General features: G+C 44.9%; 1 protein-coding gene and 1 pseudogene across 1 annotated transcript; both read left to right on the plus strand.

Moving 5' to 3' along the window:
* The first annotated feature begins 10,878 nt into the window (after window positions 1-10,878).
* LOC109731429 (uncharacterized) lies at window positions 10,879-11,345 on the plus strand. The gene has a single exon (XM_020290577.2). It carries the CDS (start codon window positions 10,970-10,972, stop codon window positions 11,330-11,332), a length of 363 nt encoding a protein of 120 aa, XP_020146166.1. The 5' UTR covers window positions 10,879-10,969; the 3' UTR covers window positions 11,333-11,345.
* On the plus strand, window positions 11,333-12,477 carry LOC141025652 (uncharacterized; annotated as a pseudogene).
* Window positions 12,478-16,034: the final 3,557 nt, after the last annotated feature.

The following is a 16,034-nucleotide window of genomic DNA, read 5'->3' on the forward strand; positions in this document are numbered from 1 at the left end:
CGGGAGCGTTCCAGCGTTGTGTCTCCCCTACGGAAGGTCAAGAGATCTTGCGTGAGATTCATGAAGGGGATTGTGGCCATCACGCCGGCTCAAAGTCTCTTGTGGCCAAGGCTTTTCGTCATGGTTTTTATTGGCTGACGGCTCATGCTGATGCGGAGGACTTGGTCAGTAAATGTGATGGTTGCCAAAGGTTCACGCGACGGGCTCATGTGCCGGCTCAGGAGCTGAGGATGATCCCAATTACTTGGCCCTTTGCGGTCTGGGGGCTTGATATGGTTGGGCCTTTTAAAAGGTCCAAGGATAAGAAGACCCACCTCTTGGTGGGAGTTGACAAGTTTACCAAGTGGGTTGAAGCAGAGCCAGTTAGCAAGTGTGATGCAGCCACGACAGTTCAGTTTATGAAAAAGGTGATCTTTCGCTTTGGCTTTCCACACAGCATTATAACTGACAATGGTACCAATTTATCCAAAGGCGCCATGGAGGAGTTTTGTCAACGAGAGCATATTAGACTTGATGTTTCATCAGTGGCTCACCCTCAGTCCAATGGTCAAGCTGAGAGGGCTAATCAGGAGATTCTGAAAGGCATCAAACCCCAGCTTTTGGTCCCTTTACAACGGACGCCGGGTTGTTGGGTGGAGGAGTTACCCTCCGTGTTATGGAGCATCAACACTACTCCTAACAGGTCTACAGGTTTCACGCCTTTCTTCATGGTTTATGGAGCGGAAGCAGTCCTCCCCAGTGACATCCGTCATGACTCGCCTCGAGTGGCGGCTTATGTTGAGATGGATAATGAAAAGGCGCGCCAAGATGCTCTTGACTTGTTGGACGAACAGCGTGATGTGGCAGCAGCTCGCTCAACGATTAACCAACAGGACCTGCGTCGTTATCATAGTCGCCGGGTTAAGTCCCGGGTCTTTCAGGAAGGCGATCTGGTGCTCCGGCTCATCCAAGATCAAACAGATGCCCACAAGCTATCCCCGCCTTGGGAAGGGCCCTTTGTGGTCAGCAAGAATTTGCACAACGGGTCATATTACCTCATTGACATTCGGGAGCACAAAGATTCACGTAAGTCGGAGGAAGAGACCCGTCGGCCGTGGAACATAGCTCAGCTTCGGCCTTATTACACTTGAGCCACCGGCTCTCATAATGTACATATTTCTCTAAGCCATGTATATATTATGATAAGCAATAAAGCAGGACCTCTGTCCTTTTTTCTCCTCCAAAGATGAATGTGTTGTCTTCATTACAAGATCATGTGGTAACTTGAAGGAGGATCCGGCTTATGATCGTATTCGAATCTAGCCATACACAATATAGTCATTTGGGGGCTTCCTGTTCAAACATAGGTCGTATTCGAACCAAAGAGAACATAGCTGTCGATACCCATTTGATTGGCAAAGTGCCGAGCTCATTGGGGAGTTTTCTTTGATCATATTTGAATCATAGTTTAACCCCTTTGGGAACCGACGTGGATCGTATTCGAATCAGCGTCGTTAAACAATTCTTAAGGTCATTTGGGGGCTTCCTGTTCAAACATGGGTCATATTCGAACCAAAGAGAACATAGCTGTCGGTACCCTCTTGATTGGCATCGCCACACCCACTGGGGGCTATATGATCGCATTCGAATCCTAGCATAACCCCTTCGGGACGAGTTTCTGGTCATATTTGAACCGGAAGCCCCTAAGTTCTTCGGATTTATAGTGAGTTCTTCTGATTATTTCAGGTGTGCACGGCGGGTCTCACTTTGCCGGCTTAGCTTGGATTTATAGTACTAGTTGAATATAATCGGTGTTATTAAGACTGGTAAACCGGAATTGAGGTACCAACCTTATTACCCGGGTTATCTAAGCCGGAAGTGTGCTTGCAGGCCGATAAGTGTGTTAGTACGGCTATATTAAGGACATAATTGAGGACCAGTCTTTTTTGGTTCATATTCCGGGTTATATATCTAAAACTATGATTCTCAGTGAGGTAAGCTGCCTAGAGACTTGTGATTTGTCCTTCTATGCAGGATAGTTAAAGGCAACTATTTGAGCTTAAGGAAAATGAATGATCGATTATGACCCGGGGAAATATAAAGGAGACAACTTCAATGGACTTCAGCATTCAACGCGTGCACGATGGCACGGCAAAGTTAAAGTGTTGGTCCTACTCTATTACAAGACTCATCGAGTCCAAAAGGGTGAAGCATTGTTTAATAAGCTGCCTGCAGAGTTACGATGCTTGCTGAGTTGAAGTCTCCGGCTCATCCCTCTCCTCTCCTCCGGCTGTTCCCAAGACCTGGAAAGTTGACGACTTCCAGTCAATGCCGCTCAGAGCTTCAAATTGAGCTTCCTCGTCAATTAACCCGGCCGGGTCAATCTCCGGGGCGAAGGTGTGCTTACGAGCTGGCGGGACTAAGTTGATAGCTTCATAACGCGGAGTGGGGATCCTCTGATTTTCTGCATTGTAACCCGGCTGGTACTTGGTCAGATCTGTGTCGTTTCCAATGAGGGTGGCCACCGGGCGCACGATCTTCACGCAGGCGGCAAAGTCCCTTTGGTCGAAGGGTGTGCCGTCTTCCTTCAAACTGGGATAGCCGAGGGCAATGTCCACCGGGTCTAACTCTGGAAGGAACGCCTTGGCCCGGCTCAGAGCGGCGATAGCTCCGGCTCTTGCAGAGGCCCGCCGCAGCTCTTGGACACGTTGGGGAAGAACGGCAAGCCGGCGAAGAACTTCCGCCAGATGAGTCGGCACCTCATTGGATAGGGCCGCCACGGCCAAGGCGCGCTGTGACCCGGTGTAGAGTTGCTCCACCAGGGTGTACACGGCCTTCAACTTGGTCACCACGCTTTGGTTGAGGTTGGCGCTTCTAGGACCTGTGTAACAGAGTAAGATAAGCCGCCGGCAATGATGGGTTATGAGACATAAATTTTTTAAACTGGACGAAAGCGGGTGGAATGACTTACCGAAGATTGCGGCAACCATCTGGGACACTTGGCGTTTTAAGCCGGAGAGTTCGGCGGTCTTCTCTGTCAGAGCCTTCTCCGCCTGTTCGGCCCGGTTCACCAGAGTAGCCTTCTCTTCGGCCCAAGCTTTCCGTTCAGCATCAAAGTCCGTCTTCAGCTTTTCTTGCGCGGCAATACTGGACACAAATTTGGCATTGGCCTTCCGGGTCTCAGTTTCTTGCGTCCTCAGTCGGGTCTTCAGATCGGAGATGTCAGCTTCAAACTTCTTGCAAGCAGCCTGCATAATTTTCGGGTTATAGGATGAACAGTTATTATGCAATTTTAAAGTCCCAAGCACTTTCCAAGCAAAGACACTTGGCACTTGGGGGCTAATGCATATCGAACGTTTCTATTTACAAATTGCCGGTTCAAGCGAGTAAGCCGGAACTTAAGTCTACAACATATTCTATCATAATTCGTAGACTTGGGGGCTAGAATATGGTAAGAATAACAGGATAACTATGCAGTAAGCAAGAAGAAAGAAGAGTAGTACCTCAGACTTCTGCTGAATCTGGTTCACCATGCCGATCTCTACATCCCGTCTCTTGTGCACTTGGCTGACATAGCCGGAGACGATCTCTCCGATGTTCAGATTGGCGTAGTCGGTGAGGTCCAGATTAACCCGGCGGTGCAGTAGCAACTCCTCCTTAGCGGAGCACTTGGCCAATACAGTAGGTCTCCCCGGCTCAACAAACTCCGTCCGGGTGATTACCACGTCCGGGTCATTGACCGGCTGAGCCGAGCTGGAGGTCTCCGGGTTAGCAGAAGCTTCTGCAGTTGCCTTGTCGGTTGGAGCGGTGGCTTCGGGAGCGGAGGCAGCTGGCGGTTCTTGAGCTGCTACCTCCGGTTCAGGCAAGTCCGGCTCTTCGACCGGCTTGGTCTTCTTCGCCCTCTTGGTGAGCGTTGCTTGGGCACTGAAAGGACAAAAAAGGTTAGTACAAAGGTATGAGCAAAGATGAGCACAACAAGAGATGATCATTATTACCCGGGTGCGGTCTTGAAGGCCGGCAGGCTTGATTACATCGAGTCACCAGAGGAGGGTGAGGTTTCCTGATAGTTTGAATCAGAAGAGTTGAGTGGTTGACGTATAACACCCGCCAAAGGATGAAAAGGGTACAAGTTGGAGAGAACCTCGGTTCGGCGTTTCCTCGATGCGTCGGGTAAGCCGGAGGAGAGGTCGGCATCCTTGTTGGTCCGGGTGTGCCGCCGGCTCTCATGAGTCTGTTGCTTCAAAAGAAATTGAGGATCTTGATAAGCTAAAGGATGAGAAAATCTTACTTTCCGGGTTACCCTTCGGACTTTCAGCCTTGGCAAGGGCTCCGAGTCGGAGGAAAGTATCATTACCTCTTCAACCACCGGGTTACTTGCTCCGGTGTCATCCTGTTGATGAACAGTATTGATAAGGTGGACAGAAATAAACAATAAATACAAACAAGAGATTACAGGTTCAGGGGTTACCTCTGACTCGGAGCTGTCGCTCAGTTTCAGCAGCTCTGAAGCAGTAGGCCTACTTCCCTTCTTGCGGGGAGCGGCTCTCTTGGCGGCTTTCTTAGCCTTCCTGACCTTCTTGGCCGCCTCATGGTCATATTTGACCTTCCAGAATTTGTCATCAGCCTGAAAAATACAATGATGATTTCTTAAAAATTCAGGTGAAGGATATCTACAGAAGAAGATAAAATGTTCAGATCAGCGGCTTACCGCTGGGGCTAGGTTGGTCTTGCAGAAGGGGGCTAGCCCGGTCCTCCCGCAGTCTGCCAAGCTCTCATTTAAAAGGGCCTTGGTCATGTCTTCAGAAACGTCTTCAGGAAGATCGTTGCGGCTGTGTCGCAGGGGGTCATCTTTCCGGCCTGTGTATTCACACATTAAGCCGGGGCGGCGGCTCAAGGGGATCACCCGCCACGAGATCCAGACCCGGACCAGATCAATTCCGTTGAGACCATTGCCCAGGAGAGCCTTGATCTTGTTGATGGTGGGGAGCAGAGGTTGGCGCTCCGCTTGAGTTAACTTGTCAGACAGAGGATGAGTTGGTTCCAGACGTGAAGGCCGAAGGCCGGGCAGCGGGCTCTCGTCAGCCGGCGACGTGTCTTGGCAGTAGAACCACGTCTGGTTCCAGTCCTTTGGGTGACTTGGCGGCTCGGCGTAAGGGAAAAGGCAGTCTCTCCGTCGCTGAATGGAGATGCCGCCAAGTTCCAAGCTTGGCCCGTTGGCGCACTCGTTCTGACGGTTCAGGTAGAAGAGCTCTCTGAAGAGCAGCAGGCTGGGCTCCTCTCCAAGGTAGACTTCGCAGAACACTTGGAAGTTGCATATATTGGACACAGAATTGGGTCCTATGTCTTGTGGCCGCAGGTCAAAGAAATTCAGCACGTCTCTAAAGAACTTTGAGCCGGGCGGTGCGAAGCCCCGGCTCATATGATCCGCAAAAACTACCACCTCCCCGTCCTTTGGCTGTGGTCTCTCCTCTGATGGGTCGGGGGCACGGTAGGACATGACGTCCTTCTTGGGCAGATAACCCGACTTCACAAAGTCCGCTAAGGTCTCGTCGGTGACGTTGGACCTCATCCAATTGCAAGTGATGGGAGCTTTGGGAGCTTTGGGAGGCATGGTGAAAGTCGGAAGCCTATGATAAAAGGAAACAGGCCCGGTTTAATTATAAGCCGGAGGAAATTTACAGTTCAATGTTAAAGTGGCGGCTTATGGAGGGGACTAATGACATATATCTAGGTGCATCGGGTTATCTAAGCTGCTGGAGGTATTAAGAGTAATTCGATTGTCTACGACCTTGTCACAGATAAGCCGGAAAGTTTTATGGCACATGGCCTCCTTTGAGCCGGAAGGTTCTACGGTGCGTGGTTTCTTTAAACCGGAAATGTAAACCGCCATGGCTTAATGGGTGCAGTTTTTTACTAAGTGTGGTGAAAACAGGTTTCACACGTTGCAGTAAATAATTTGGATCAAAACGGTCGGCAAAAAGGAAAGTTTCTAGACCTAAAAACAGATGCAAAGGAAGTTCTTGGGCTCGAACGGAGCCTTTATGCAGTGAAAAGGGATCTATTTGCATTTGAAATGGGTGATAAACAGCCGCCGCGTTGGTTCTATACTGTCTTAAGATCAAGAAGAGGCAGTAAAAATGAAAACTACCGGGAACTCGTGGGCGACGGCGAAGAACGGGAAGAACAGCAGGAGCTTAACGTAGATCTATCCTACGAGGAGGAAGGAACTTACGGATGCAGGGGTTCGCCGCGGTTCTCTGGGCGGTTCAGGGTGATGCAGCGGCCAAGGACGACGAGGATGCAGAGCTCTGTTGCGACGGCGGCGGCGGCGGAGCTCGAGCAGCACGGAGCAGCAAGAGGAAGGAGACGACAGAAGGGGGAGAATGAGAAAGACCCGAGGGTCGGGCTATTTATAAGGCCAGACTCATAAGTGGGCGCGAGAAACGAGGAGGCCACGGCGCGGTTATCTCGCCCGAGAGGCGCCTCGATTTTCGGATGGCAGTAAAGATAAGATCCGTTGCGGATCTGGTGGAATAAAAAAAATGGACTTAATGGAAGATGACGTCACGGCGGATTACCCGGAGTCCAGAGGATGACGTCACGCCGGGTTATGGCCTTCACACAATTGTAAGCCGGAGATTTTCTGTCGAAAGAATTGAAGATTGACACGAGCCGGCTCAAATCAATCTGGGGCCTAATGTTGAGGATATAAACCTTAGAGTCACCCGCCAGAAAGGGCCGGGTTACTCATAAGGGTCATCACTTGAAGCCCGGCGCCAAGCTTAAAGACGGTGGGCCAAAGATGGGCTTAAGACCCGGAGACGGCTTAAGGCCCGTAGTGATAAACCGCCGTCTGGCGAGACTTGTAGTGTAAAACAAGAATAGTTGAGAGTCCGAGCCGGACACTTTTATGAGCCGGCCGGGACTCTGAGAGCTGCTAGGCGTCAACCTCTCTATATAAAGGGACGACCCGGCAGCGGTTTAAGGACAAGTTAGATCTCATCGAGAGCCAGGCATAGCAATTAAGCTCCCTGGTCATCGAAATCCTAATCAATACCACCTCAACTGGACGTAGGCTTTTACCTTCACCATAAGGGGCCGAACCAGTATAACCCCAGTGTTCCTTGTCCCGTTTAACCCCTTTAAGCTTCCTAGCTGCGATGGCTCCACGACTAAGTCCTAGCTCGAGGACATCTGCCGTGACAATTCCACGACAGGGAGCATCCTCTTATGGCTAGACCCTGCAGTAGGCCGCCATCGGGATCTACATGGCCGGCACATGAACTTCATCTAGATGGACTGATCTGCTAGTCACCTACCACATCAGATCTGAAGGGTGGCTTGGTGGGCAACATCTCGCTCACAAATTGGAGGATGCCCAAAAAATTTGGGTGGCTGCAGATTTTAGAAATAGATTCGAGCACAACACGATCAGATGACACCAAAAAAATTGAATCTGAATCCATAAGAAAAGATAGAATAGCAAATGGACAAAAAAAACCAGGAAAAAATAGTGCAAGAAAAAAATCAACAAAAAAAAGAGCTTGATCCAGATGAGGAAAACAAATTGAGGTAATAAGCCCCTTGAGTACGCCAGATCCATGCCCCAACATGCTTCAATTAGTTTTAGAGAGTTTTCTATGGGGGAGAGAGAAGGGATGGTGAATAGGTTTCATGGAGGTGAGAGACATAATAGAAAGGAAGGGACGTGGAATAGTGGTTTTGCTTTACATGGGGAGAGATGGATGGTGGAATATTCTCCATCGGGAGATAGAATATGGAGGAAGCCATGGTGGAACAATAGACTGAACAAAATTAGGATCTGATTTCTTTTTCAACTTTAAAAAAATCTGATCTCTTTATTCGATCTTGCTAGTGAACGGCTCATGTTTTATGACTAATATGGGAATTATTGGGCTAATCTCCACCGTAATAACTTGGTCCTACGTGATTGACGGCTCCTAATTACTGATTAACGTGGTAATTTCTTAGGAGTCTTTAATTAGTATAGGTAGGTATAAAGGTAGATAGATAGATAGATTCGTTGATTAAGCCGAATTAAGTACTTTACCAAAGGTGCGAGCTTTGATCGATCTCGTCTAGAGGCAATCAGGAAATCGCTTTTGTGAAGAACAATCTGCCGCCACCTCACCATTTCCCGATGCACATGCTACTCCTTAGCGCTTTAGCTACTTTTCAGTCGTCTGAAAACATATTTAGGGTCAGTCAATTTTTTTTTCTATCCAAATGCTTCATGCATGTGACGGGCACTACAGCGTGCAGTAGATGCATGCAAGCGTGTATGCATGCAAGCTTGGGTAATTGGCGTGAGAATTAATCACTGTAGGATGACGGGCATTGTGTATGCCAAGAATATTAAGCATTGTGTTTGTCGGGCAGTCCTGCACAGTCGTGTTAGTTCAAATTTAAGGACACGTTTTATGGTGTTTTCGCTATTTGACAGCTGTCTGAAAAAAAATAGTTCATGCTAATTTTGTTTCTTTTTATGTGTGTGTGTTGTCTCACTTTTTTCTTTTTCTTTTTTTCTTGATTTCGTTTTTTCATGTTAACGTGTAAATGTTGGGTGAGTGTTAGTATATATGTATATATAATACAACATGTATGTAAATTATATTGGAGTGTGAAATTTACACTATTATATATTAAATTCACATTTAAAAATGTGCATTTCTGTACAAGTTATGTGCAATTTTTTTAATCATTTGTTTTAATTTTCTATCTTCTTCAAGGGTAATATCAATGTCACTAATTATTCTTTATTAGAAACTTTATTTTTGAGAAAGCAATTCACTATTAGATGCCCGCTCTTGCATATTATGAATAAGCGTAGTAGTTTTGTACAAATTGTGTGCAAGTTTTGTCATTATTTAGTATAGTTTTTGTTTTCTTTCTTCTTTTAGTGCAATGGGAATGCACCCATTCGTTCTTTCTTTTCATTCTTTCTTATAAGACTTTATTTTTCTTTTTATATCAGTTTTAGTGTTGATTTTGTTTTAGTATTTTACTATATTTTTTCTTCTTAAAGGGTAATACCATTGCCACTAATTCTTTCTTCCTTAGAAAACTTCATTATTTAATATTATTTTTTTTCCTTCATTTTGTTTCTTTTTTTAAGAGTAATAGAAATGGCACTAATTCAATCGTATCGCACTTCTTTTTCGCGAAAATTTTACTATTATATGTGTATTCTTGCATATTATAGAAAATCACAATTTCTACATAAAATATGTGCAATTTTTGTCATTATTTTATTTATTTATTATTCTTCAAGGATAATATCTCTGCCACTACTTCATTCTTTGTTAGAAAAAATAATTATTATGATTTTGTTTATTCTTGCTTATTATAAAAAGCGCAATTTGTGTGCAAATTATGTCATTATCTGTTCTTTTATTTCTTTCTACGTGAAGTGTAATTCCAATGGCACTAATTTATTCTTACATAGAAAAATTCATATTTGATTTTTTTCTGTAAATATACACTCAAAATACTATAAAATATGTGGACTTCTGTTTCGTCGTGGCGAAGGGTCGAGTGCTTCTCTCTATCTGTTTTTTTTCTTTTATTTTGTTTCTTTCTTCTCAGTGGGGAATAAGAATGCCATGTATTTATTCTTCCGGTTCTAAATATTTTGATTTTGATTTTGATTTTTGTTGCATTTTCTTTGTTTTAAGGGTAACACCAATGCCACTAATTCATTCCTATATAGAAAACTTCCTTTTTGATGAAAAATCTTCTATTATATGCATATTGTTGCATATCATAAAATAACACAATTTTTGTGTAAATTGCGTGCAATTTTTCCAAATTTTTTTCTTCTTCTTAAAAGGTAATACCAATGCCACTAATTCATTCTTCGTGCTCTTAAAAAATCATTCTTCCGTAGAAAGCTTCATTATATTGTTAGTGATTTCGATTTTGTTTTATTACATTTTCTTTGTTTTTAAGGGTACTACTAATGCAACTAAGTCATTCTTTTTGTTTTGCAGAACTCCACTATTATATGCTTATTCTTGTATATTATAAAAACACAACAAAACTATTGGTGTTTATTATTAGTATTATTTCATTTGCTTTCTTCTTAAAGAAGAATACTAATGCCACAAATTTATATTTTCACAGACAACATTTTTTGCAAAAAAAAAAAATTCACTATTATTTGCTTATTGTTGCATATTATAAAAGAGTACACAGCACCCGAAATATTGGTTGAGGTTAAGATTTGGTTGTTGGTTGTAAATTTTGTTTTTGTTGTTTGGTTCAAAAATAATGCGCCAGAAAAAAGATCAAATAAGAAACCAAAAATTACCTTTTTGCTTAACATGGAAGTATAGAATGTTTAACCATCTAATTTCTATGTTGCAAACAACAATTATAGTTTGCTGAGTTTGTCGGTGAGTTTGGGCATTTGGGTTTGATTTCTCCCCCTTGTCTTTATTTTGTCCAACTTTTTGCATGCGAGTGATCCACTAATTAGCGCCGAGATAATTAAATTGATCCGTTAGTTATGACATTAATTGCATGATACTGTAGAAGAAAGGGAGAAAATCGCGACCGCTCGTTCCCCATCCAACACAACGCTAGGCGATGTTTCGGATCTCTTACAAATAACTTTTCCGTTGCTTAATTTACACTTTTATGTAGTAACCATTATTAAGTAATAAAAGTTCATTTTAATTTGGTTGCACTTGTGTACCATGCTTGGTTGAGACATCTACGTTGTTCTTGATTCCTGGCCTTCAGCCGTGACATTCCAGCAAAGAACAAGTGCGTAGGACTAGCGTGGGAGCAACAGATCTAGCTGCAGCGAATTAATCAAATCCAAATTGAGTGAGAAAGCAAGGAATCTAGCTGGTGTCCGGCACGACTTGTCTTAAAGCTTCTTCATTGACGTGATCAACCACATCTGGTCACCACGATCGAGGTATCAGAGCAGAGCAATGAAGAGTACTATTTGAAGCTAGGTAAGATGGACCCAGCCTTGCACCAGGCGGCGGTGCACGGGAGCGTCGCAAGCCTGAGGAGGCTGGTGGCCGAGCGCCCCGGCATCCTTGGTTCCAAGACGCCCCATGGGAACACTGCGCTGCACATCGCTGCCGAGCTCGGCCACGGCGGTTTCGCCGAGGAGGCCCTTGGTGTGGACGAGAAGCTACTCGTCAGCTGGAACGCTGACGGCGACACGCCGCTGCACCTGGCGGCCAGGGCGGGGAAGGTGGATGTGGTGGAGCTGCTCATCAGCCGCGCCAGCGCATGGCCTGAGGAGGAGCCGCAGCACTCCCCTGCAGAGAGCGCGCGGGCCGGGGGCCCTCTTCATGACCAACAACATCGGTGAAGCTGCTGCGTGGTGAAGCTGCTGCTGAACCGGAACGTAGACCTGGCCTACAAGCGCAACCGAGACCGGCAGTCGCCGCTGCACGTAGCCGCCTCCTACGGCTCGACGGAGGCCATGGTGGAGCTACTGAAGCAGTGCCCTGATGTGGCGGAGATGGTGGACAGCAACGGCAGGAACGCCTTCGACGTCGCCATCACCTGCGGCAGGGTGGACGCCCTCAGGTGCCTCCTCAAACACGTCCACCCTGAGGAGATCTTCAATCGTGTCGACCACCAAGGCAACACGCCACTGCACCTCGCCGCTAGCCTGAGGCGCAACCACTCGACCTTCCTCCTGATCAAGGACCGCCGCGTCAACCCCTGCGCCCTCAACCGGGACGGCGAGTCCGCGCGCAGTCTCATCGAGAAGCGCGCCACCACTGAGGAGTTGGACACCTACGAGATGTACATGTGGAAGAAACTCAGCAGGCATGAGGCCAACAGGTGCAAGAGCGAGCAGCTGCCTCCGCTCGACTCTTCCCTGTGGCTACGTAGGCAGAGGGTTGGCCGCGACGAGTTCAACGTCACAACGCTGGTAGGCACGCTGATCGCCACCTTCACCTTGCCGGGGGGGTTACAACCAGACCGATGGCACGGCCATCCACGCCAACAAGACCGCTTTCAAGATCTTCCTCTTCTCCAACACCGTCGCCATGTGCAGCTCCGTCGTGGTCGTCTTCTGTCCAACCATGTGGGCGTGGCAGGACTCCGAGCTCAAGCTCGGCCTGGCCCAGCTCATCTTGAGCGGCAGGCTGATGTGGAGCCGCAGGCTCACAAACGTCGCCTTCCTCGCCATGATCCTCTCGTTCGTGACCGCCGTCTACATCACCATTGCGCCAACCGTGAGGTGGCCTGCGTACGTTGTGATTGCCATCGTAGCCAGCACTCCCGCCCTGGTGGCCTGCGTACATTTGTTCTAGCTTGTTTTGCACTCCAAGATTACCACACATCATACATGAAGATGAATCGTGCCTTGTAGACCTTGCTTGGTTTGGCAGTCACACTTATGGCAAGATTCCTTTTATGTACCCTACACCTCACACATATTGTTGAGTACCGTGATTATTTAGAAAACATAGGTAGAATATAATTTGTTCTACCTTGTTTTGCACTCCAAGATTACCACACACTAGAAGACCGTCCGTGCGTTGCAACGGAGCCACATTAACTTTATGAGTTCAATATTAATATTCTCATACATATCAAGTGACATTGGCGACTTTTTTTACCATTAAATCCTCACACTCTCTCTCCCTCCCTCTTCCTCACTCTCTCTCTCCCTCTCCCTCTCTCTCTCTAACACACACACACACACATATATCCATCTTATTGGGTACGGGGCCATAATCCATCTATTTCACACACACACACGCTAGTGCATAACAATATGGATTATGTGTATTATATTTGCCACCACAACTGAGGGAATTAATTTCATGTAAATCGGCCAGCCACAGCTTCAAGAATACGCGGAGGAGGTGGCTTGGGTCGGCGTCGGCGCTGTCCGGCGCGGGCCACGGGCCCGCTTCCAAGTGCGTCTGCGCTCCGGCCACCCACGCCGGGTCCTTCAAGTGCCGCTTCCACTGCACCAACTCCCAGGGCCACGGCCACGGCAAGGGCCAGGGAAGCCGCCCTTCTTCGCCCCCTTCACCGGCCGCGGCCAACGCGGTGCCGCGGCACCCGGCCTCACCGTCCTCGTCCTCCGGCACCGTCGCGACCCAGTGACGCAGCCCAAGCATCGTCCTCAAGAATCAAGAACGCTCGACAACGGAGAGGGAAGGGAAGATCATATACATGTCATAATAAAGGGAGTTTATTTACTGCTCCCTCGATGTATTGTTTTCTTTGTTTGGAGATTGATTACCATGCGTGAGTTAAGGTAAGGTTAATGTGATTGAGCGATTTTTCTGAAAATCAATTATTTGTTTTCTAATTAATGTGATTGAGTGATTTAAGGTAAGGTTAATTAATTTAGATTTGATCTTTAGAGATTGTTCGTGATTGATCTACATTACTAAATAACTTGCGCCAGTATGGAAAGTTCTGATCTGTTCAGATTTCTTTCATTGTGTGAGAGGGTGGCGCGAAAATAAACCGATGAAGTGGGGGAAGGGGACGAAAAAAATCTACGAAAAAAAACCAGCGAAGGTGGGAGGAGGTACCAAAAACCCATGGGAGGTGAGACGAAAAAAACCTGGAAGCGAGACTACCAACTGCTCCATTACGAGCATGCATGAAGATGAATCGTGCCTTGTAGACCTTGCTTGGTTTGGCAGTCACACTTATGGCAAGATTCCTTTTATGTACCCTACACCCCACACATATTGTTGAGTACCATGATTATTTAGAAAACATGGGTAGAATATAATTTGCTCTACCTTGTTTTGCACACTATCAGATTTAATTCTTGCAACCGGCAAGAACAAGGGGATTGACAACCCCCTTACCTTTGTTGGGTGCAAGCAATTATTTTGCGTGTGTGCAGATACTGCTTACATTGTTTGTGCCGCATCTCCTTCCAGGGGCGGACCCAGGAAAAAACTTGAGAGGGGGCAAGAATGTATGACCATATACCAACAAAATAAGCACCCATATGAACTACCACATATACCGCTATCATACAATGCAACACAATGCAATGTCCTCTGCCTCGTTGTACTCCAACCAATTACCACGTACTGATCATTCTAATCGCCATTAAAATGTGGATTCATCTTCCAAATCATCGTTGGTTTAGAGGTTATAGGACGAGGTTGGCGACCCCCTACATCAAGTACTTTCTTCTTATATCCTCATGTTGATTGGGATTGTAATATGCAATCCTTTTCCTTTTAAACGGAACTCTAGAAAGATTTTTTTAGAGAAAAGACTTGTCCCGACTTTATAAATAAAGCCACTATAGAAAGATAGTTCAAATAAACTAATTCATGTATCTTGGTAGTTGTTAGTTTTGAAAGAAAAAAACTCCACTATGGCTGTGCCAAAAAGTGAAATGTTAAATGAATTGCTAAAATTACCACACATCATGCATGAAGATGAATCGTGCTAGGGACTACGAAATATTAATAGATCATCGCAATTGAATTGCAGTTGCTCTGTCCGGACTAGCCTATTTTACACGTGACTAAAATGTTGCATACAAAATTTGTATGTTTCAAGAAAAATGTTCCAACTGGCTAATCACCCCAATCAGTAAATTGTACATATAAATTGATGTAACATGATTTCTAAGATAGAGATCGCACAAAAAATGAAAAGAGAAGAACCTACATGACTTATACGGCTTACCTTGATGTCAATTAAAATTAGGGAAACTAGTCGTCAACCCGTGCACCTGCACGGGCTAGCAATTTTAATTTTAGATATAACAAAGTTTTGAGAGATTGGAAATGTCAAACAATAATTTGCATATGTTGATATAGGTTAATATTATCACACATGCACATAGGTTGCAATGAAGTTACATTACTTTGACTGTTTTGTGATTAGATTGTTTGCATCCAATTGTGTCACAGTGATCCACGTTAGATTTATGGCCGATATGTGGACATATGGATGTCCTACTTATCAAGGTTACATAAGGGTATATGTGTTATGTTGGTAGAAAACATGGTTACAAATCTAGAAGTTGTTGCATGTATCATGTACTCGTGATCTAAAAGTTTCTAGAAGGTATAAAGATGAAGTGCACAATTGCAGCATATATATTACTTTCTTATTAAGCCAAAAAAAGACAGACATCTCCATGGATACATACATGAAGGACTTTTTATGAACATACGTCATGTCGTAGCAAATAATATACATATTTAAAAAAGCAGCAGTTATATATTCTCATTATACTATAAGCATCACAGATTATTCCGATTATAAGATCTTGTCTGTACCAACAAAACTTTAAAGAATTCCTCTTATGATTAACATGTATGGGAAAATTTTAATATATATATATATATATATATATATATATATATATATATATAATGATGTTTTAATAACTATTATTTTTCTCTTTTTATTAGGATAAAAAAAACATGTACATACTTACTATATATAACAATCTTTTTTTAACACTGCTATATATAACAATCTACACCTCCAAAGAATCATGTTAACGTTTTGATACAGGATTAAGTGGCCATGTACAGGAGTCGAGGGGGGGTTTTTCCTTCTTCTTTTTTGAGGATGAGATGTCCTTCCTTTCTTACATTTGATCTGTTTCTTTTTTTTTCCATCGTTGGAGGTTTTATGGAAAGAAGCTATCCTTTTTCATATATGGAACCATCTATATGAGGATGATTTCCTACTTTCCTTTCACCAACATTACATGTAGATGCTTGTTTTTTGGCTGGGCCATCTATATGTTACGTATAACTTTCACCCACGAATGGAAGTCTTGTGTGGCCATTTTTTTCCTTTTCGTAAATTTCAAGATTATATGCCGGCTCAGTCTTTCGGAGGTGCTCATAGGGGTAGGGTGTGCGTGTGTGCGTTCATAGGGGTGACTGTATGCGCGTGTATATGAGTGCCTGCGTCTGTACTGTGTTAAAAAAATCAAAAGTTTTTAAAGTCATGTACATACTTTTTTGAAACACGTGAACATTTTCTAAAATGGCGTGAAACATTTTGAAATTATGCTAATTTTTTCTTAAAATGTCAGAAAC

This window comes from Aegilops tauschii, chromosome 6 (genome assembly GCF_002575655.3).
Source record: "Aegilops tauschii subsp. strangulata cultivar AL8/78 chromosome 6, Aet v6.0, whole genome shotgun sequence".
Taxonomy (NCBI): Eukaryota; Viridiplantae; Streptophyta; class Magnoliopsida; order Poales; family Poaceae; genus Aegilops; species Aegilops tauschii.